Source organism: Mytilus galloprovincialis, chromosome 10 (genome assembly GCF_965363235.1).
Source record: "Mytilus galloprovincialis chromosome 10, xbMytGall1.hap1.1, whole genome shotgun sequence".
In the NCBI taxonomy this organism is placed as follows: Eukaryota; Metazoa; Mollusca; class Bivalvia; order Mytilida; family Mytilidae; genus Mytilus; species Mytilus galloprovincialis.
In genome coordinates this window covers 68,785,036-68,808,145 of record NC_134847.1, presented here as the reverse complement: position 1 = coordinate 68,808,145, position 23,110 = coordinate 68,785,036, and the positions used below count along the sequence as shown (strand labels likewise).

General features: G+C 32.8%; 2 protein-coding genes across 2 annotated transcripts in view; both read right to left on the bottom strand.

Moving 5' to 3' along the window:
- Window positions 1-23,110, bottom strand: part of LOC143048243 (superoxide dismutase [Mn], mitochondrial-like) — a 368,265-nt gene that overhangs the window by 339,672 nt on the left and 5,483 nt on the right. The window lies entirely within an intron of this gene.
- LOC143048234 (uncharacterized) lies at window positions 4,906-18,724 on the bottom strand. The gene is made up of 12 exons (XM_076221790.1): window positions 18,649-18,724; window positions 17,858-17,992; window positions 16,197-16,270; window positions 13,550-13,621; window positions 12,861-12,978; window positions 12,246-12,368; window positions 10,620-10,702; window positions 10,018-10,092; window positions 9,112-9,310; window positions 8,593-8,681; window positions 5,593-5,683; window positions 4,906-5,166 (listed from the first exon to the last, which is right to left on the bottom strand). The coding sequence occupies exons 1-12, from the start codon at window positions 18,680-18,682 to the stop codon at window positions 4,943-4,945; spliced, it is 1,317 nt and encodes a 438-aa protein (XP_076077905.1). The 5' UTR covers window positions 18,683-18,724; the 3' UTR covers window positions 4,906-4,942.

Here is a 23,110-nt window from a genome sequence, read left to right as displayed (position 1 = left end):
TTTCCTTGACTTGAAGCGCTGCTGTAAAGTCTATACCTGTAACTGTGAAAGGCGGTGCTTCTTGAAGTCTTATTTTCTGTAATGGTGGAGGGTCTGGTGCCCTGTACGGTTTTCCGTTGACCTTTTTGCAAGTTGCACATCTGTGAAGTAATTTTCGGGTGAATTGGCGTAAAGACGGTATCCAGAATATATACTAGTACAGTGATAATGAACGCCATACTAATTTCCAAATTGTACACAAGAAACTAAAATTAAAATAATACAAGACTAACAAAGGCCAGAGGCTCCTGACTTGGGACAGGCGCAAAAATGCGGCGGGGTTAAACATGTTTGTGAGATCTCAACCCTCCCCCTATACATATAGCCAATGTAGAAAAGTAAACGCATAACAATACGCACATTAAAATTCAGTTCAAGAGAAGTCCGAGTCTGATATCAGAAGATGTAACCAAAGAAAATAAACAAAATGACAATAATACATAAATAACAACAGACTACTAGCAGTTAACTGACATGCCAGCTCCAGACTTCAATTAAACTGACTGAAAGATTATGATTTCATCATATGAACATCAGGCACAATCCTTCCTGTTAGGGGTTTAGTATCATACCATCATAACATATATGAGAAGAAGATAGCCCGTGTCATGCCAACAACTGGTTTTTGAATAAATGTGTTTAGTTCCGATGCAAAGACCCTATAAGTGAATCAATATTAACGCCAAAATATGCAATCTTCAATGACCTGACAACAGTATCGTAACTATATCCCTTCTTAATAAGTCTATTCAAAGGTTTTGTTAGTTTTTGAGTTTGTATTTCCGGTAAAGTATTGTCTTATCTTGAGTTTGTATTTCCGGTAAAGTATTGTCTAGGCAATTTCATACTTGTAACGATTCCTATGTCTTTTGCCAGATCCTTCCACTGTAACTGTGGATTTTCGGGTAGGGGTTCGTCCCAATCATAGCGTTCTTTCCACAAATTTTGCATCAAAATCTTTGCTCGGATACTAACTGGGCTTAAAAATCCTAGTGGGTCAAATAACTTTGAAGATTCTTTCAGCATTTTGTAATATTTGACGATACAGACGGTAAAACTCGTTTTGCGTAAGATAATTCATCCGTTTTGACATTCCAACGCTTTCCCAATATATTTGCTTCTTTGTCGGTATCTAACACGTCCTCCTTGATAGCTAGATTTCTCCCATTTTCGTTGTTTGAGGTCAATTGTCGCGAAATAAGTTACGGCTTGAGTTTCATTGCAAATGCTAGAGAAAATGTTGTCATCATATAAATCCCTTGTCAGTATTTTAGTAGTTTCATTTTCTGTTTGCTGTAAGTGTTTTAGCAGGACAGCGTTTAAGATAAACGGCGAACACGTCGCTCCAAATAGTACAGACTTGAACCTATATGTCGCTAAATCGCTTTGTGGATCAACAGGGTTATCTAACCATAAATATCGTGTGACATCACGGTCCTGTTCATGCAGTCCGACATGTAAAAATGCCTTCTCAATGTCAGTTACTATGGCAACCGGGTTCAATCGAAATCTGATTAAAATCTTTGTAAGGTCGTTTAAAATCGGGGGGGGGGGGTGTTCATTAAGCAATCATTAAGACTCGGTAACTGGGATGACTGTCGGCAGCTACAATCGTAAACTATCCTTATTGGTGTAGTTGTTGAATCTTTTTTAACGGGATGGTGTGGGATATAATGTACAATACCTTTACTAATATCGGGATCCTTAACCTTCTCAATAAATCCTCTGCGTTCTTGATCATTGATTATCTGTCCATATACTTTAAGCATTTTGGGATCTTGACTTAATTTTCGAATGACGTTTTCAGTTCTTCGTTTCGTAACGAAGAAGTTGGTAGGCAAGGGTTCATGATCTGGTTTCCATGGCAACTTTGCTATGTACTTGTTTTCTCGAAATTCGATTGCTGTCTTTTGATATGTTTCCATATAGTCTACCGTTTCTACATCTGTCGTGTTGCTATCTATTCCTAACGACTCTAATTCCCAAAATCTTTTTAAATTGAACTCCTCTGGTTTGTGCAATGTCAATATGTTGTACAAACCTACATTACTCTGTTGACGATGAGACGTCGGAATTGGACCAGACAACAAATAACCAAGTTTGGATTTTACGGCGGTTGGACCATTTCCTCTTAATATTGTATCCTCTACGAAATCCCAATAGAAATCAGCTCCGATGAGCAAGGAAATTTCAAAAGAAGCGTTGTCTTCTGTAAACGGATGAGCTAAACGTAATCCTTTCAGGTACTTGAATTCTCTTATACCATTACCGATGTAATTCGTTAACGGGCTGGCAATGTTCGGTACTACTAGAACCTCAACTGGAATTTTCATTCTATTTATCGACTCTACGTATACGCGTGCTCTTGACAAATGACGGACTTTGCTGTCGGTACTTCCAAATGCCGATAAATGTATGGTTTCTGTTCCTAGTATTTCTATTTTCGACGCTAACTCCTCGGTTACAAAAGAGCGCTGTGCTCCTTCATCAAACAAAATGTGCGTATCAACATATCGATTTTCCCCAACTAGTGCAACGGCAGTTTTTAGAAGCACGTTCGAACGGAATTTTTCTTCAGACGAATGAAAACTTGCGGCGATCAATGTATTTTCGCTATCATCAACTACGGCATTTACTGACGTTTGCTTATCATTAGTACATGTATTTTCATGTCAGAGACTTGTGTGGTGCTTGTTTTGGCACTGGCGGCAGCGAAATTTCGATTTACAATCTACGGAACGGTGTGATGCTAAGCAGTTAAAACATAACTTCCTTTCTTTGACGATTGATAGGCGTGTGTCGCTATCTGTAACATTTGAGCATTTTGCAGGGTCATGTAAATTCTGGCAGAATATGCAAGGTTTTTGTCGAATATTTTGTGTTTGTCTCTCACGGTTATCGAATGTAACTACTTTACTTGGTGTACCTTTTCTATTAGCGCTTGTCAAAAACGATGCGGTCATTGCAGTAGGCTGCATTGATTCCATAAACGACGACGAGCGTTGTCCAGCCTCAATTATAGTGATTTCTTTTAAAATTCCACGTCTCAAATCAATCAATTCCCAATTATCGGAACCGTTTTCACGAGCTAAGCTTGTTCAGTATTATCGGAATAAGTAATGCACCATACGATTCTCCGGAGCGGCCTAATGATTCAAGACCTCTTATATATGCCTCTAACTTGTCGTAATAAACACGTAGACTGAGTAGGTTGTTTTGTGGTGCTCTAAGTTCTAGCATAGCTTGCATATAAACATTTGTAATCTTATGCGATTGTCCGAAACGCTCCTTTAAAAGTTAAATAGCTTCCATGTAATTTGAGTTTGTGAGCGGTAACCCGTCAATAGTTCTTGCAGCATCATTAACAAGCTGGGATTTTAAATATCTAAATTTCTGTACGTCTGTGAGTGTTACATTGTAATGGACGGAAGATTCAAAATCCAAAATGTTTGCCAATTCAGAATTTCTCCGTTAAACATGGATAGTGTAAGTTTCGGCAAATGGTGATTTTGGTTGCTAGGTTGCTGAACGGGATGCAAAATCTTTCCCGAGCCAGTCTATCCTCCTTAGACCAAGCAGAGTTGTGGTCAATGATTTTAATGGTCAATCGATTGAGATCTGCCTTAGTTTTGTCCATGGCTTTAAGAGTTTTGAACAGCGGTATACTACTGTTGCCTTTATATAGCATTGTATATCATGGGAACTGGATCTGCATTTAAAGCTGGAACGTGAAATATTAAGCTTGGAATGTCGGTCTGATAAGTCGAGCTGGTACAATTTGAAGATGCATTTTGTCTCCATTATATAGCCATAATCCTTAAATAAATAAAAAACGCAAACTTCCAAACGATGTAACGTCATTGTTTATTAACAATCTGCAAAAAACTTCATTAGAGATACCTGGTGGAAATTTTCGTACTCCAGCAGCACGTTTTGTCTACAAAAAAATATAAATTCAAATATAGTACGCAGTTGAAGAGTATTGAAGACCTGAATTTGAGATGATTGCCAATGAGATAGCTACTTATCAAAAAATGAATCAAGATTGAAAAAGTGTATAGATTGTGGTATCCAGTCAGATGATGATTTACCTGATTAAAGCTAAGAACTTGTTTCGGATTTGTTATATGTCATAGTCTTAAAGAATCAGGTGTTGAATACGGGTCTTTGGTAGATTTTATTTATTTTATTCACAACTTTTTTAGACGTTTGACTATTTAGAGGTCAACAAGAGAAAGATATCAAAAGGATAGCTTAACAACACACAAGAAACAAAACTCAAAACTAATAAACAAGTCTAAGAATCCCAAACAGAATTGGTTTTAAAAAAAGTTTAAAACGGAAAGTCCTAGCAAATGATAAAATCAAAAGTTCAACCACATCAAACGAATGGATAACAACTGTCATATTCCTGACTTGTTATAGGCAATTTTCAAGGAAGAAAATTATGATTTTTTTATATATAAGAAGATCTCATCATCAAAGTCACAATTTGTATGTAAAACTAAACCCTTATAGGTCAAAGTACGGTCTTCAACACGAATCATTGGTTCACACGGAGCAACAAGTTATAAAAGGCATCACAAAAGACATTCAAATGGGAAAACCAACGGTCTAGTCTATATAAAAACGAGAAACGAGAAATTATAAACCACATCAACAAACGACAACCAATGAACATCAGGTTCCTGACTTAGGACAGGTGTAAACAAATGCAGCAGGTTTAAACGTTTAAATAGATAACAACCTTGACTTTTACCTGAAACAGTAGTGTATAGTAAGGGATGTATCTGAAGTAGTCAAGTAACAAAGTAACCATGCATCAAACAGCTATTTGTATTTGTATTTTCATCAAACAAAAATCCAAAAGTTTTACTGTATTTTATTATGCCAAAACGGAGAATTATTTCTTTTCACAGATGAAATTAGATTGAAGGTGACATCGTCCACCATACCACTTAAAATCATACATTGCTCCGTATTCTAAACATTCTCCTTGTGTGTTACTGTCTTTGTCTCCGAACCATGCAGTTGTTAAAATAGGTGAATTACTAGAATCCCATTCCCAGCTTGATGATTGAGGGTTTTTCTTCCCACCAATCCAATATGAATAATGTCGGTCATAACCTGTAAAAATATCACCATCATGAATTAAAAATAAAAAATAATCGTGTCAATGAGAATATCAACAAAAAAGAGACCACTAGATCTCAACTTGCGTTTAATGCTGTCTTAAGATTTTAATATTTCCTGAATATTTTAGGCCCTTTTCGGTGACATTTTTCGAATGGTTACTTTATAGAATATTGGTTTAATAACTGTTTAAGCTATATCACTTGATACAAATGGTGTTTTATTTTCATTTAAACTTTTATAATAGTACGTGGATTTTCCCACAAAGAACTTTTATTTTTTAATAGAGTTTTTATTTTTGAATATGAAAATTCTAGCTGCTCATCATGTCATGTAAAATTTACATTGTGACGTGAATTCTAGATATTTGCCCACTATGACTATTGTTATGTAACTGTAACTTTTATAATCAAACTGTACCGTGTTTGGATATAAGATAATTTTTCATTTCCATTAATTCTCTTTCTGTCTCAAATTCTACCAGCTGACTATCTAACGCCATACAGATAACCTGAAAAAAAGAAATTCCAGAAGAGATTTAATGAAAAATGCCATACAAAAAAGACAGAAGAATCATGAAAATTTTCGTATTCTTGTTACCAAAAAAAGTGAAATAGCAAAAAAATCTGAACACCAAAGTAAATTGAAAACGCACAGTCTCTTCACAAATAACAAAGTTAAAAATTCAAAGCTCAAACATATCAAACGAATGGAAACAAGGGACATATGAATGTTTACCCTTCCGCAGCACCTGATTTCACTTCCGGTTTTTAGTGGAGTTCGTGTTGTTTCTTATTTATTATTTATAACTGTTGATGTAAATCTCCTTTGGTTTTATGAGTCTTTGTTTACTCCTTGGTTTTGATTGTTATTGTCTTGTTAAGAAAAGTCTTAAGCATACAAAACTGAAAGGAAATGCTGGGTATACGTCAATGAAGCAGCAATCCGATAAAAGATACCCAAAAGACACCTAGAGTTCAATATACGGTCTTAAAGAGTAAACAGGATGTAAAGGTGTTTGCATTTATTCATTCGTAGAAATGATAAAGATGGTACATAACACTACAGGGAGATAACTCTGAAAAAAATCAGTTCATTGTTTTAATCACTGCTATTTGTCGAACGAAAAATTTCCGATAAAAGTGTGCGATTCAAGTCTTTTGACATTTTTAGATTTTTGTCATATGGACAAAATATTTTGTTTTCCAAATTTTTATAAGAATTAAACGAGCCAAATTAATTTTAGTGTAGGTGTTTTGTACAACCATAAAGTGTTATTTCACGCTACCGCACCAGTGTACTCCACGCAGAAAAAAATCGGTTTATAACTTTTAACCTTAGAGTAAATTTTTTCTAAATATGTAAATATCATGTTTTATCTTATTGCTACCGCCGTTTTTAAAAAAAAGAAATATTATTTGTTTGACTCAATTTTTGACCAACTTAGCCCTAAAAGGCAAAATAACTCAGATATACAGAACTGTGAACCTGTAAGACAAGACCCCAAACCCAATATTTTATTTTCTTTCTGAAAGTGTATTATTAGAGCTTTCTTGTTTTTACTAATATCAAAATTCTATCGTTTAGTTTTCTTTTTTTACAACAAAAATTATCCTATTTTTTTTAATCTGTACAAAATAAAACAACTAAGAACAACCTGAAGGTTTAAAAAAAGTGATATAAAATACATTTTTGACAAATGCTACAAATTAGGAAATACCAAAACTAATTAACAAATACGGAATGAGGGAATTACATAAAACTTCAAAAGGAGTGCACCCGATGTTTCGAAAGGGTAAGTGTCCTATGTAACACACGAATCACCCGCCATCCGAATTCACATTCAGTAATTATCTCACCATCGAGAATGTGACGCAACTGGTTGAAATACACATTAGACAAAAAAAACATAGAACTAAGTGCACACAATAAATATTTACAAGAATAACTGCACATAATGGCAAAATTAGATAACAAAAACACCGAACTCCACGGAATATTCAGTACGAAAAGTCCCTTATCAAATAGCAAAGTCAAAAGCTCAGACACATCAAACTGATGGATAACATCAGTCATATTCCTGACTTGTGACATGCATTCCCTTATGTAAACAATGGATTAAACCTGGTTTTATATATTTTCATAGTCTTATGTCGCACTTGCATTTAGCTCGAATGTTGTAAAGCCAAAACAAGTATAAAATTGAAGAGCGTTGAAACAAAATTTAAAACAACTCTGACAAAATTCATATAAGGCCATATATGCTTAGAGATAGAAAAATATAAATGCTTCGAATGATTCAACATTGTATGAACATTACATTTTCCAAAAATGAATGTATCAGTAATATTTTATCTCAACCCAGAAGTACTAAAATCTTGGCTGATAATATTTTCATGAAAGGATCTTCCACTAGCAGTGGCCTCGACCCAGGGTTTGTCAATACTCATCAGATATACAAGGCGTATATTTAAGTACGCCGATCGTGCGTTTCGTCAACGGAAGAGTCGTCTTTGGTGCTCAAATCGACACATTTACAATGCCATAAAAAAATCTGAAGTTTTAAAACATTCTGGATAGATCATACCACTACAAATTCTAATGCAACAACGTTTGTAATGTTCATTTTGATTGGATAACGTCACTTTCTTACATGGCATCAATTGACAATTGATGCTAGGGGACGTACGCGCAAGCGCAGACGGCATATGACAGATTTTAAATACATGTTTTAACGTTGTTTTCTGTCAGTTTCATTAGAATGGAGATCACAATATTGTATTTTAAGCTCCGACGGCATCAATTTGGGATTTGATGGTCGCAAATACCCGTTTACTGTCTCCGCTAACGCGTCGCCAGTAAACTTAATTTGCGACCATCAAATCCCCAATTGATGCCGTCGGAGCTTAAAATACAATACAGTTATCTCCTAATTGATACACCAAATAGAACTGTCCATGTATACCTAGTATTAGAAAATCATTGCTCAACAATTCATAACCAGCCAAATAAAAAACGAACGCGTTAAATATATTTCACTTTTACACCTAAATGCCTACTACGTGTATATATCCGGTGACACCCTTGATTAGAGATGAAACATCATCTTTTTACATGCTTCTGCCTTTGAGTAGACACACATCGAATGTGGCATATTTGTTTTTATTTTCTATGTTGTGTTCTTGGATACTGTATATAAATTTTTGTTTGTCTTTTTCTTTTTTAGCCATTGCGTTGTCAGTTTATTTATTATCTAAGTGTTTGAATATCCCTCTGGTATCTTCCGCTCCTCTTAAAACATGTTTTCGGGCAACCAAATTTCACCATGACCTTTTACATTGCATTGATACACATTTATTATTTGCCTTTGATATAAAAGACAAACATAGTTTTCCAGATCAATAACCATACAATTTATACCTTTGCATCTTCCCATATCTCTGTCCTGCCTTCCGGATTTAGATAATAACATGTCCCACCAACTTGGACAAAATCTACTCCACAGTTCACTGAAAATTTAAAGATACATGTAGCTAAACAACCAGGTTACTCTTATTTATCAGAAATGATCGTTTATTTTACTTTAAGGAATGAAAGATGTTTAGAACCATAATTATGTATAACTGTTCAATAGAAAAAGACTGCAGTCAATCTTTTTTCAATTTCATATAAGGAAAGGTTTAAAATTAAGGTGTATAGAATTTAATACAGATAAAAATATGTGTTTGTGTTCGTCAGGTACCCATAGCGATTACACAGATTTATCAGTGATGCTCGAATACAAAATGTAAAAAAGGAAAAATAGCGTTTGAAGATGTAGAGCATTAAGAACCCAAAATTTCGAATGATTTCACCTTTACAGAAAATATTCGATGGGAGGAAAACACTTCCTACAGAACATCAGGAAAGATATCAATAGAAAATAAGTATATATCATACGCGCTGGGTAAGTCACTCTGATTGTTGTTGTTGTTGGCTGAGTTGTAGTGGTTGGCTGTGTTGTCGTTGTTGGTGTTGTTGTTATCGTACTTGGAACTGTTGTCTTAGCAGACAGATTTGACAGCAGCAAAACTTGGTTGTTACATGAATGCGTATTGCAACAAACCGCGTCATGAGCATTCGCCATTGCAGAACAAACCTATTAAAGGACTTTCATTCTTTAAATTCACATTTAAAAAAGTTACAAAAAAGTGTGTTGTTTTTTTCTTTTGAATTTTTGCGTAACTCTTTATTTTATATAGTTTTTAGACATCCTTGGCTTTTAAACTATCGGGTTTGAGAGCTCCTTATGAAGGTAATCAAGAAAAGCGCATCAGACGAATTAAATCCATATGTATTGCTTTCGTTTTTGTAAGGAAATTACACTAAAACATAAAATCAAATAGTTATCAGGCTTATAATTTAATACGCCAGACGCGCTTTTCGTCTACACTAGACTCATCAGTGACGCTCAGATCAGATAAGTCATTAAACCAAACAAGTACAAAGTTGAAGAGCATCGAGGACCCAAAATTCCAAAAAGTTATGCCAAATACGGCTAAGGTAATCTATGCCTGGGATAAAAATTAAACGTCATTTGCACAAATCATAAATAGTTCAATGTAGTATGTAAACAGTGAATTTGTCGGCGATATAAAAAAAAACATGTCGAGAAAGCATTATCATAAAGTGATGCTCTTCTTTTGATTACTCTGGGTATAAAGATATTAACAAATATTATTCATACACAGGTTAAAATCAGCAAACAACATGGCATTACAGAATTATATGTTTTTAAAGCACAAAAAGTGTATATCAATCACTAGATATGACGGTTTAAATGAATTGCTATTAAATAATGGTTACATTTTCAGTGGAACATCCCATCCTGTATCTAACTGCAAGAGTCTGGATGTCTACTTCTCGGTTAATAATGCACTTCTGAAAGTAAAATGTGCAAAAATTGGTTGAATTTAGTGTTTGGCGGATCACAAAACAAATGAATGGAGAAACAAACACGAAATATGACATAAGCATACCTGTTCTAGTATTTATTTGTAGTGAAACAATGCACTCCTTCTTAAATGAGTTGGAAATGTGCCTGTATGTCTTTTATATATTACATTATTGGTTGTGTTTGTAAGTCGTTACCCTGGCTCTTTGTTTGGAACGTTTATTTTCATTTTCATACACAACGTTTTAACAGTTTATGACAACAGGACCAACATTATCACCGTCCTAGTTTCCCTCCATGAATTGCGAACTCTCATTTTTGTATTGCCACGAAGATTGGAATGAACCAAAATCATGTTTACAGGATTATTAGATGACCTACATCTTTTATGTCACTAGTATTAATTATCTCCGAAATCAGATGAAATAGTAACACGTATCAACTTTCTTATTTAAACGGGACATGACTTAAGTAGCATATTGTGAACGAGAGAGATTATTTGTATGTCACAAACCTTGCCATTATCACATGACTCAAATGTCTTGCATATCTCATTCTCACCAAGATCAGTGCAGTTTAGACAACTCAGTGGACCATCTGTAAATATATCAAAACATGTCAACTAGTATTTAAAAAAACAACTCAAAATATAAGCATACCAAATAGCATAACAAATTATAAAAGTTTTACAAAAAACGCAAAGAATATGACATTTTTATATTATCCAAGCAATGAAAATTCATAAGCAACATTACCTTGAAAAACTAATGATATTCAATAGATTCATAGTAACACCTTTTCATTAGGGAATTACAATATCACTTGACTGGTATATAGAAAACATACAATTAAAGCAATACAGAAAAAGAAAGTTATAAAAGTTATGTACTGAAATCCCGTAGTTTATCGGAGCACCCAAGAGAGCTGAGAGGTTTCATTGTACACCCCCATCTTCAATGATGGAGATGTTTTACTTACTTATGTATAACCAATTATACAACAATCCTATCATAACGTCAATAAAATGTTTGGACAACGCGAAGTATTTTATTACGGTTTACTCAGAAGAAACAGATAAACCGAAAAGATTCATGCAGATTGATTTACAAGTCAAGGTCATTTGAAGTCGGAAGCAACTTTCACCAACCGTAGCCACAAAAGTATCAATTCTAGTTTAAATTTCTGTCAGTGTGTCCGACGTGCTGGAGGATAAAAATCATCCTTCTAATGTACTGAAATTCCCTCCGCCCAGAAATCAAACTTTAATTTTAAAATGTATTTATCAGTCTTTTTAAACACTGAGTAACATAAAAAAGGAAAGATATTTTTATATTTTTTATAAATTCACGACACAAAGTAATACACAAAATTGATACACTCACTTAACACCTAAGTGTCCAATGCTTTTATTGCTGTTCTCTATATCACAATCACAGTAAAAACGTTGACATGGGTTAGCAAACGCTTATAACTCTTTTTGCTGACTTTTGTAGTCGATTTGAAGTCTCATTGACTCTCATTCATGTTCTTATCATCCGTACTACTACAAACCAGCTCTGAGAACTTTTGTAACTCTATTCAATTAGCATGTATTGCAAAACTTGGAATAATCAATATTTGGCTTATAGAAATTCCCCGAAAAATCATATTGACAAAAGGAAATCAATTAAAACAATGCCACAAACACAATGCAATTAATTAAGGATTCATATGCCAGATTGATTTTATGGGTTTGCTAATGTAAAAGAAGACGAGTATGGATGCAGAAACTTTTCAAGATATTAGATCAAAGGCATTTTGGTTTTGGTACAATACATTGACAGCAAATATTCATTTTTCAAAACTCATTTCCAAATGTCTAAAAAAAAACTTAAGCGTTAACTTAGTAACAGCATGTTGTCATAATTTTCAGAATTTGTAATTTTTTTCTGAGATTCACACAATCGTCCGATATGGTGAACGGGAACGAGTGATCTTGGTCTATAATTTAAAAGACTAATAGTATCAAATTAATATATAGGATATTATAAAATCTAAAGACAAATGTCATAATGATCAATTCTACTTAATCATACGAAATAATACGTAAAAGAGGTACTTCAAATATGATATGAAAAACTAAATAATATATAGTACATACGACACTCTCCACACATGGCTGCACATATTTCGCGAGCTGTAGCGTGATGGTCGCATATATTCTGGTTTTTATCTAACATATATTGACATGCATATGGTGTCGCATCTCGGCATTCTTTAGAGACTGAAAATGATGACGAGAGAATCTTTGAGTATCTGTCATGTTCTTTATTGCAATATCTCTTGCACAAATGTTAAGCAGTAGACATCGGAAAATATAACCAGTTTATTATTTGCCTCAATTAGTTGTTTGACTAGTAAATAAATATTTGGACATCAATATTAAAAATGAATGTTGGTTCTCGTGTATTAAACTTGTCATTATATTGAGCGGCCTTGAATTTCGAGAGATTTAGGCAGTCTCACATCTCAGGTTTACATCTGATAAACCGTTCAGTAGTTCTTCTTATTTCTAATATTTGATACCTCTATTGTTTCACTTACAAAAACCATGTTAAAACTTTTATCTTTTCTAAGCGTGAGCAAGGTGTGTATAAAAAACATAATTAGTTTGCTGTAAATTTGGACGCAATGTACTAAGATTCCTTTAGTTTTAAAATAACTGTACAGACACCTCGTTTACAAATTTGACAAAATTATTCTAATGCTGAGTTACCTGACAGGGGATCTGTTGATTTGACCAGATTGGAATTACATTTATCTTGTTTGCAGCAGTATCCAGGCATATGTAATTCGTTCCTTGTGTGTCGCGATTCATGGAAAATATTGCATTGCTGTATAAATAAAACAATTTACAATATTGAAGAAATGATAGCATGTGATGCAAATTAAATACCACATGTGTCGCAGGATCTTCCTAATGTGCCAGTGCAGTTTATATCACTACACATGGTTAATGGTGTTCTGTCTTAAGTTTCCTTTGTAGTATTTTGTAATCTGTTGTTGTCTTTTCATCATTTTTAATTTATTCCATGGCATTTTTATTTTAGCTCGAGAGCTTTAGAGTTTCGAATATAACCTTTGTATCTTTTGCTTCTTTATCCTCACTAAATAATGTTTCCTAATTTAAGAAGAAGATAAGGATATAATTGTCCCATTCAAAGAGATGTTTTCGATTTAGAAAGTGTATAACCAAAAGAGACTTACAAAAATAGTCAAATTCATTTAGGTCAACATTGTCTAAAGGGGTTGGGACATTAGTTTCTTTGTTCATTAACAGAGAATACAAAATTGTCAATGTTCTTGCTCTGTTAAGACGTTTTTAACTTCCATACAATTTCTGAGTATTCCGAGATAAAATTATTCACCGAGTAATTAATGAAACAAATTATTTTGATAACTTACCGTTGTATTAGCACATCCTAGAGCATATCTTTTATGAAAACTTTGGTCTATAAACCCTGTCATTGAGCACGCCTATGCATTCAAAATACAAATAGAGATAACACTTTAATAATGATACTATTGTTATTTTTACCATACGAAATGCTGATCAACATTGTCTGGAGTATTCAAGTAAACCTTTCCTAATTCTAACTTTTTTGTTATTGCTTTCTTAATTTTTTTTTATCATATACTAGTATGAACTTTAGGTTGTCAATTATCTACCGTTCGTGCTGAGTTTTATCTTAGAATCAAGAATCTGATATTTTACAGTATCAATGTTGAGAAAATTGGATAATTGAAACAAACTGACCTATATGAACAAACAAACTGACCTATATGAACAAACAAACTGACCTATATGAACAAACAAACGTTCATTTGGTAATGCATTTGTCAGAGGTTCAAACTCTTTCGAATGCATTGATTTGTGACATTTCGAGTGGGTATTGTTTGTCCCATTGGAATTTTTCATTATCAAATAATTGCGAGCATCATATTATGTATAAACAATTAAAGTTGTATTTTGTTTACGATCGTATTTTGAATTATCTATGAGTTGATTCTTTGTGTTTCGGTATTGTCTGATTTCTGTTTTATTGATGTTATTCTACATCTTTATCTTAAGTGTGAGTGTCTGTTCCAAAGTCATCTTTATATCGTAAACACTATGCCTTTAAATATGCAAGGCATTCTTATCCTTTATGATCACAGTTTATTTTGGATTCATTCCTCTTTTTTTTCTGAAAATATGAAAATGGGAATTAATTGTGCACCCCGAACTGCCGACTTGTTTTTGTACTCATATAAAGTAGAACAAATACAATCTATCTAAAAGGCACAAATAAAAGGCAACTTGAAAACTTAAATTTTGGGTATCAATTAGGGATGTCTTGTCTCACAATAGTTATCAAAGGTACCAGGCTTATAATTTGATAAACCAGACGCGCATTACGTCTACATAAGACTCATTAGTAACGATCAGATCAAAAAAGAAGTATAGAGGTTGAAGAGCATTGACGACCCAAAATTCCAAAAAGTTGTGCCAAATACGGCTTAGATAATATATGGCTGTGATAAGCTATATTTTCTATGTTGTGTCATGTGTACTATTATTTGTCTGTTTGTCTTTTTCATTTTTAGCCAGGGAGTTGTCAGTTTGTTTGATCTATGAGTTTGACTGTCCCTCTGGTATCTTTCGCCCCTCTTCAGTGTGTCCTGGCATAAAATGACAGTTTCATCATAATATGCAGACGTGCGACTTGAACTAAAATCTATGATTCAACTTTCAATTGTCAACTTCACATTTCTCATTAGTAACGTATCGCCTGTTTCGTTGCATGGCGTATACCTAACTCATTTATATGTTATCCGAGTGCATGTTCATAGTATACAAAATTCGTAAACTTTTGTTTGAACCTTACAAAAAAACCCTGCTCTAACAGAGGTGTGAGGAAGAACGTCTGAAATATCGTGAATGCTTGACCGATACGATGTGTCTAAAAGAACAATCGACAAATCTTTAGATACTCTTAGTACAGCATAATCGTTTCGATCTATAATTTAAAAATTAAATCACAAAAATACGAGTCGGTTCCACCAAATAACCTACGATTGAGATTTATCGTAAGTATACTGAATTGTTCATGATTTACGATTAATCTTAGTCGTAAGTTATTTTGTGAAACCGAGTTAAGAACTCAGAGGAAAATTCAAAACGAAATGCCCTAATCAAATGGCAAAATCAAAAGCTCAAACTCATCAAATGAATGGTTAACAACTGTCATGTTCCTGACTTTGTACAGACATTTTCTTATGTAGAAAATGGTGGATTGAATCTGGATTTATAGTTGACTAATGGAGTCCCATCAGCAATTTGTGACATTTTGATCGAGTATGGATTCGCATGGTAGATTATGTAATCATAGCACTAGACGTCGACGAAGTTTTATTACTTTATTGGATATATGAGATTACCCTGGATTATGTTTGTTATCAACATTTGAATATTTTGAATCAATTTATGTGGTTAAAACATCGATAAATTACTGTATATTTATTTTTATTTTCACAAAATAGGTATTGCTGAAAAAATTTTAATTTCGCGGTGTTTTCGAAAATATTACAAATTAATAGTGAAAAATATAAAAAGATGGTCATTAACTTGACTAATTAGGTATATAAGAAATCTAATAAAACAGTGATATAAAGCTTCGGGTATTATGCATGACTTAATTGCTCATATGTGTTATTTAAACAGTTATTCGGGACAATTAATGTAATGTAGGGGAAAATGAACATATATATACATAAATGTAGCTTCAATTTATCTAACACATGTTATGATTAAGCTCCTAATCATGCATCAAAAACTACTATATATATGATATCAAACATTATAAAGAATTTGAATCTGGAATAATAATAATATATTACCTTTACTGTGCGAATGAAACTTATATATGAACGTGTTCACATAGAAAAAAAAACATGGTATTAATTGTTGTGGTATGTTCAAAGGGTATTCCTAATAGAACATTAAATTTTTATGTATATGTTGAATTCAAGTTTCGACGATTATTTCCTAATAAAGTTAAATTTAACAAACCTGAGATGGTCCACATGTAGTAGTCGTTTGACAATGACTTGGGTCTTCAACGGATGAACATTTAAAGCAGTTTACTGTAAGATGATATTGACATTGTTAGCATCATTAGTTAATGCATCAAATTGACTTTATGTACCCTAGTATTATATTTCAAATGAACTGTAGTAAACAGCTTTTCCCGTTGTTTCCTTAATAGTCTGAAAATATCCATTGGTCCGTGCAAGTTGCAGATACTAATCTTGAGCATAAACCGTCAAATTCGATAACAATGTCCTTTTTTAATTTATTTTTTTCAGAAAAATATTTAAAAACTTAAAAGTAGAGTTTAGGCAGCATTATATATCACAGCATAGTAATTAAAAGTAATCGATGTCTAGTTTAATACGAGAACCGAAACACTTTACAGGCTCATTGGTACATGTTTATTTTTATAGAATATTTGAATATTGTGTAAGTTAGCTGGAAAATGCACATTAAAGAGACCTGAAACAAACAAAAAAACATTTTTTTAGATTTTATGATATAAAAAGATTCAAAGGTTTTAAAAAGCTGTTCATCTGTATTCCATAAGTATCATTTTAAACATTGCGATATGTTTGATAGTTGCAAATCACCAATTTCAGTAGAGGAATGAAACTATTAAATATCAACGTTTTAAGGCATACATTTTGAAACTAAAAATTGTTTTAAAAAATACTCGAGTGGCTATGTTTTACTAAGGAGGATTAAAATATTTTGATTTTGAATAGTTAAAGGATCTTGATTTTCGTTAATACAAATACAACTATATGCGCACGTGTAAACAATAGAAGAAAATTAATGCTCAAAATCGGATTATTTCAATTGTCCTTAAGTTAGGATAAAGGGTAAGTAGCTTCTGCTTTTCATTCTACGCCCTTCGTCTTAGGTGTCAGTCAAAGCTGTTGTGTAAATGAACATATTAATAGCTTAGTTATCTTTATAAAGTAACAGTTCAAGTCGAAATTGTTATAGTAAAACGTCTAAGGTGTCTGTCTATGGTTAGCAATACAACAAGGGTCAATCCACCTTTTTGTCTTAAAATATCCTGTACCAAGTCAGAAATAAGGCAATTGTTATCAAATAATCCAATTCTATGTATGTTGGCGTTTGTTTGTGTTGCACTTCAGTGTAACTGTTGTTCCGTTGTTTTCCTCTTATAGTTAATGTGTTTCTCTCAGGTTTTTTTTTCTCAATTGATCTCGCAAAGAGTGTCTTGTTTTGTATCTCCCTTGTGCATAGCTGTCAATTTTATTCGAGTTTGGATTTACTGTTGGTCCTTTTTGCTGTTTAATCAGTTCGTCACCGTCTTGTCTTTAGTATTTTCTCTAGTATCTAGTATTTTAGTATTTTCTCTAGTATCTAGTATTTTAAAAACAAAAATATGTTAAACTGTCGAAATGTGCTACTGATTCAGCAAAATTGGTACTGTGAATATTATTATTTTGTCTTGTTTACTGGTTAACTTTTACAATAGACTGGTTGCAAAATGTCTTTACCCTTTATTTATACTTTCCAATGACTTGTATAAAATCGGATTTTCAATTTTCCATAATATTAAAGCGTGTATCGAAGTAAGAGTTATACAACATGACACTGATTTTATAGATTTGTTGTAACCTTGTATATTCTGTACGACTTACATTGTCTGTCATCACATTCGTGTTGACATTTTTTGTATACATGTGGATACTGACAGGCATATGGATTATCCTTGAAGGCATAGGCACAGAACTTTGCATCACTTAGTACTGGTAGTCCGAGGTGAGCCAAACTTACTAAATATATAAATAAACCAATCACAGTAATCTAAGATCCTCTAACGGTTCAAAATTTCAATACAAATATAAGCTGTTTATGCTTTGAAGTGCCTCTAATATAAAGTCTGAGTATTTCTAAACAACGCCATTATGTTTTAAGATCTATTGACGAGTTTCCCCATTTTTGTGTTTTAAATGAAGTTGGTTGACCTTGTGTCATTCATAACAAACGCTTCAAAGGAATTGTGAAGTGAAACTATTTTCCCAGGAAAAGTTTGATTAATTGAATATCGTGTATTGGTCATAGCCAAAACTCTTTTATCATTTCGTGTAATTGCATATCACTGAATATCACACATACGTTATCATTATGCAACAATTGAACAAGAACTACTTATCATCTGTGTTCATCTCCGGAATTGTTGGTTTTCGGTGTAATATCTTTTGGACTTCCTGTAGATTTTGTCCGTTCGACAAAGAGTTCTCGTTCCTCCTGCGATTCATTAATTGTATTACCCTGTACTGTATTTACTATACAGAAATTATTTTTTTTAAGTTACTATTACTAAATCCTATTAAGAATATATGGATTTTAAAATAATTTCATGTGTTTTTTGTTCCAACAGTATTCACGTAGTGTACCATTACAACATATAATATTTCAATGATCTTACCAATAACAGATAATACAAGACGGAATGACTCCATTTTCTGTTGACTAGTACAAATCAAGTCTTATCTATACGCTAGTACTAGGTATTGACTTTATCGTATCTTATTATAATCCCACATAACCACAAATTGTAGTTCGCACATGTCACAAAATACCAAGATTTATGTTCTCGCTTTTTGGTAACTTTGAAATAAGCATAGGGCAGTGCATGAAAGAATTATTTCTTAAATATAATGAAATCAGCTACCAAAGAAACCTTTGCAGTTACTGAAAGTCCATTTTCAGTTAATAATAAATAGATCAATTTTCCCCCCACCTAAAATTTCATCAAAATCAAAATATGTCAATAAAAAAATTTCATGGCATGATATGTATTGATGTGTAAGAGTTTTCTTCTATTATCTATTATGACTAAATCAAATATCAAATTAAGTAAACGTTAGGAAATTTCCTTACAGATGATTTAATCATGAAAGACTTCCTCAATATACTATGTTCCCATCCAAATTCTCTTAATATGAGGTTAAATGTTTTAATATTAGAAACAAGATTTTTCCGGGAAAAAAACATAAATACAAAAAAAAGTTCTTTAACAAAATTCAAATATTCCAGAAGAGATTTGTTTAGCCAACTTTATGGAAAAAAGAATACCGAAGGAAGACATTGTGAGTAATAAATCAAATAAGGCAGTGGCTATTTTGCCGGCAAATGGATGCTCAATATATTTATTTAGTTTTTTTCTTGTCATACATTCTTAATAGTTATTTATACTTTGACTGATAAATGTATTTAAACGAGTATATGTGTCTCAAATATTGTTAGCTGTTTACTTAATTAGCTACTGGTATATCAGTATTTTTTTTATTCTTTTGTTGACAGTGCACATTTGTCAAACTACTTTTCAAAATTAAATATCAAAGTTCACTCTTAACAAAAAAACTACAAATTAACAAATTCACTATATTTCTTGTGCCGGTAAAATAGCATTTTCTATAGAAATATGCTATTTTGCCGGCTTGAAAGTGATATTTTAATTAGAGCCGGCAAAATAGCAACTGCCTATCAAATTATTCTTTCATGAGACAATTACCAACTATAATAATTGTTCTCCCGAGGTTTCAAATGGTCAATAATTTAATTATGGGTGGTCTTTAGGAATAACCTTGGAAATCATTTCCTTTTCATGAAAGCTCGATACCCTCTACTTATCTTTCTTAATGGCCATGATCCAAAACTAATCTAAGAACAGTATCTTTTTTATACTTCCAGTGCATTTCAAACACTGTTTCAGCCACAAGATGTAATAACATTAACGGTACCAATACATGTCTCTTCAGTGATACTCGTGGCCAAAATATTTGAAATCCAAAGCTTATATAAAAGATATGTAATTGTTTTGAACCACTAAACATGCTAAAGGCAAGCTACAACATGGAGGCTGTTAATTGGTAGAAACCCTAGGTATAGAATTAAGAATTATTAAAAATCAGACTATGATCTTGTTCGACCTACCAGTCAACATATGCATACAGTTTCAAGCTTCATCTCATTATTAAATGGAATATATCCGTTTAACCTGAAAGCTCTTGATTTAAGCGAAGTTTCTCAGGTGTAATACATTTGTGTACCACCACTGATTTCCCATTTTGTTAAATGTACTTAATTATTCCGCAACTGTAAAATATTTTGTACTATTATCTGTCATTTTTGATAATGTGCTTGGTCTAAATGTCTTTTTGTGTTTCTTTGATACATATGGCATGGTTCTGTACTCTGTCATTGCGTTATTGTGCTGTTGGTAATTTTTGTATTCTTGTCTTTATTTTCTGCTAATATTCTTATATATGTCTATGTGCGTTTATGTGCTTCTTTGTTAATATTTGTTTGTTTTTATAGTGATTTAGATTATAACACAATGTTGACTGCTGTTCTCCCATTTTTGACTCTTTTACTTATTATGTCTGTTTGGGGTTTTTTTTCACAAATCGTTGACAATATAACGGAATTCGATGCAACTGTCATACAAGTCAGAGGATAAGCCAGCTTTAAAACCAGGTTTAATCCACCATTTCCTACATAAGAAAAAATGCCTGTATCAAGTCAGGAAGATGACAGTTGTTATCCAGTCGTTTGATGTGCATGAACTTTTGATATTGCCATTTGATTAGGGACTTTCCTTTTAGAATTTTCTTCCGAATTCAGTATTTTTGTGATTTTACTTTTTTTTTGTACTTTAAAAAAATAATGTGCAGAACTTATCTTTGTTTCAAATTAAGAAATGGTTTGAGTCAAGTTTTATGATGTCCAGTACAATAGACGGCAAAATGTCACATAACATTTCATTGCATATAAGGAAATAACATATCAACTGTTTACCCCTTTTGTAACTGTGTACAAGTTTTAGTAACCATGTAACCTCAAGTTTAGAATTTTTCTATAGAAACACTAAATAAAAAAATAATGTTGCTTTGAAACATTCAAGATATATGCTTATGACCCAGATTTGTTTTACTAAAATAAAATGTATGATTAATTTCTTACAACTATCAAATTCAAGGGAATATTTTTTTCGACCCTCTGTCGTATGCAACCGGATGTGACGTACTACGATTTAGTGGTATAACACCTCTCGTACTTCTACTTTGGACACAGCAACAAATGATGGAGCAGCTGAATCTCAAACTGTATGATGGCAAACTTCAGAAGAGATGGGAAAGATAATTTGTCATCCGGATAAAAGTAATCTTTCCTCTCAGAAATAACCTAACTCTTACAAACAGCGGTATACTACTGTTGCCTTTATTTACAAAACCATTTGAATCATTTGATATCAGCTCAATAAAGGCAATATAATCATCAGATGAGGACAAGCAACACAGTCAATCATCGCTAGATCCTCCTAACAGTTATGTGTTTATATCAAAATTTATTCAGCAAAACCTGCAACTGATGAACTCAAAATATCGAACAAGTCTTCAACAATAACCACAAGAAGTTCTATGTCAGGATTCCTCCTTTCTTTCTCAATTAAAGACCATAAAGAAAAAGGAGGCACTCAAAAATATCGGGATACTTATAACAGCTTGTGAATTGGTCTAACATCAGTAGCATTCAGACACTCTATAAAATGTCAGAACATAAAAAATTTAGTAATGCAAAGAGCAATTAACATGTGAAGACTGTAACAAAAAAGAGGGCAGCAGTGTACAGGAATGGTAAACGGACAGGATTAAAACGAAAATGCTCATGAAATTATCAAAGGATGGGGTCAATGAAGCTTTTGATACATCGATTCTTAGCAAACATATAGGAGTTATATGTCTTAACGATCGATATAAGTGACAGCGATGTGACCAATAACAAATTGTGAAAATCACATTTATAGTAACTGAAACAAATTCTTAACTGTAGCCAAATTGATGTCTAGGTACAAAATTTTAATCTCGGTATGTATGAGTTTATCTGTCGTGTTTTTCAGCTTCTGAGAAGATAAGATCCATTGTTTGCCTCACATGTAAATCAGATACGAGAATAGTTTTAGACCCCTATTAATGTTCGTATCAATTTTTTTCCCGTTTTCAAATGTTTATATTATCATTTGAAAATTGCAATTCTTGAAATCATGTTTTCCATAGAATTAAAAGTAAAGTAATGTAAAAAGATTTAGCAAAGGATTTGTAGTTAAAATCCTTAGTTTAGCTAAGGAGAAAATAGTTCCTGCATACTATATAACTGTTCAACACTTATAAAACATTTTAGTCCAAAAAAATAACTTTTATCTCAACTCAATGTATTCAGAGGGACAATCATATAACTTGATGTACAAAATATTGATTTGTATCCTTGTGTATTCTTTCATTTAAGCATGTCTTTACATGTATTTGAGATTATCAAAAGTTGAAACAAGATATTTTTAAATATTCCAAGGTCAGTAAATATTTCTATTTAATATGACTGTTTAGATCCGAGTTATGCCACTTTAACTTTAAACAACTAATATTGGATGAAAAATGCAAAACTTAATTTTTCAAAATATTGGACACCTCAGCCAGCCTCAATATATCTTTCCAAATTCAAAACTCTGTTAAAACATTATACAAAACAAGAATATGTCCATAGTACACGGATGCCCCACTTGCACTATCATTTTCTATGTTCAGTGGACCGTGAAATTGGGGTAAAATCTCTAATTTGGCATTAAAATTAGAAAGATCATATCATAGGGAACATGTGTACCAAGTTTAAAGTTGATTGGACTTCAACTTCATCAAAAACTACCTCGACCAAAAACTTTAACCTGAAGCGGGACAGACGGACGGACGGACGGACGGACGGACGGACGGACGAACGAACGGACGGACGGACGAACGAACGGACGCACAGACCAGAAAACATAATGCCCCTCTACTATCGTAGGTGGGGCATAAAAATGCAAAACTTAATTTTTCAAAATATTGGACACC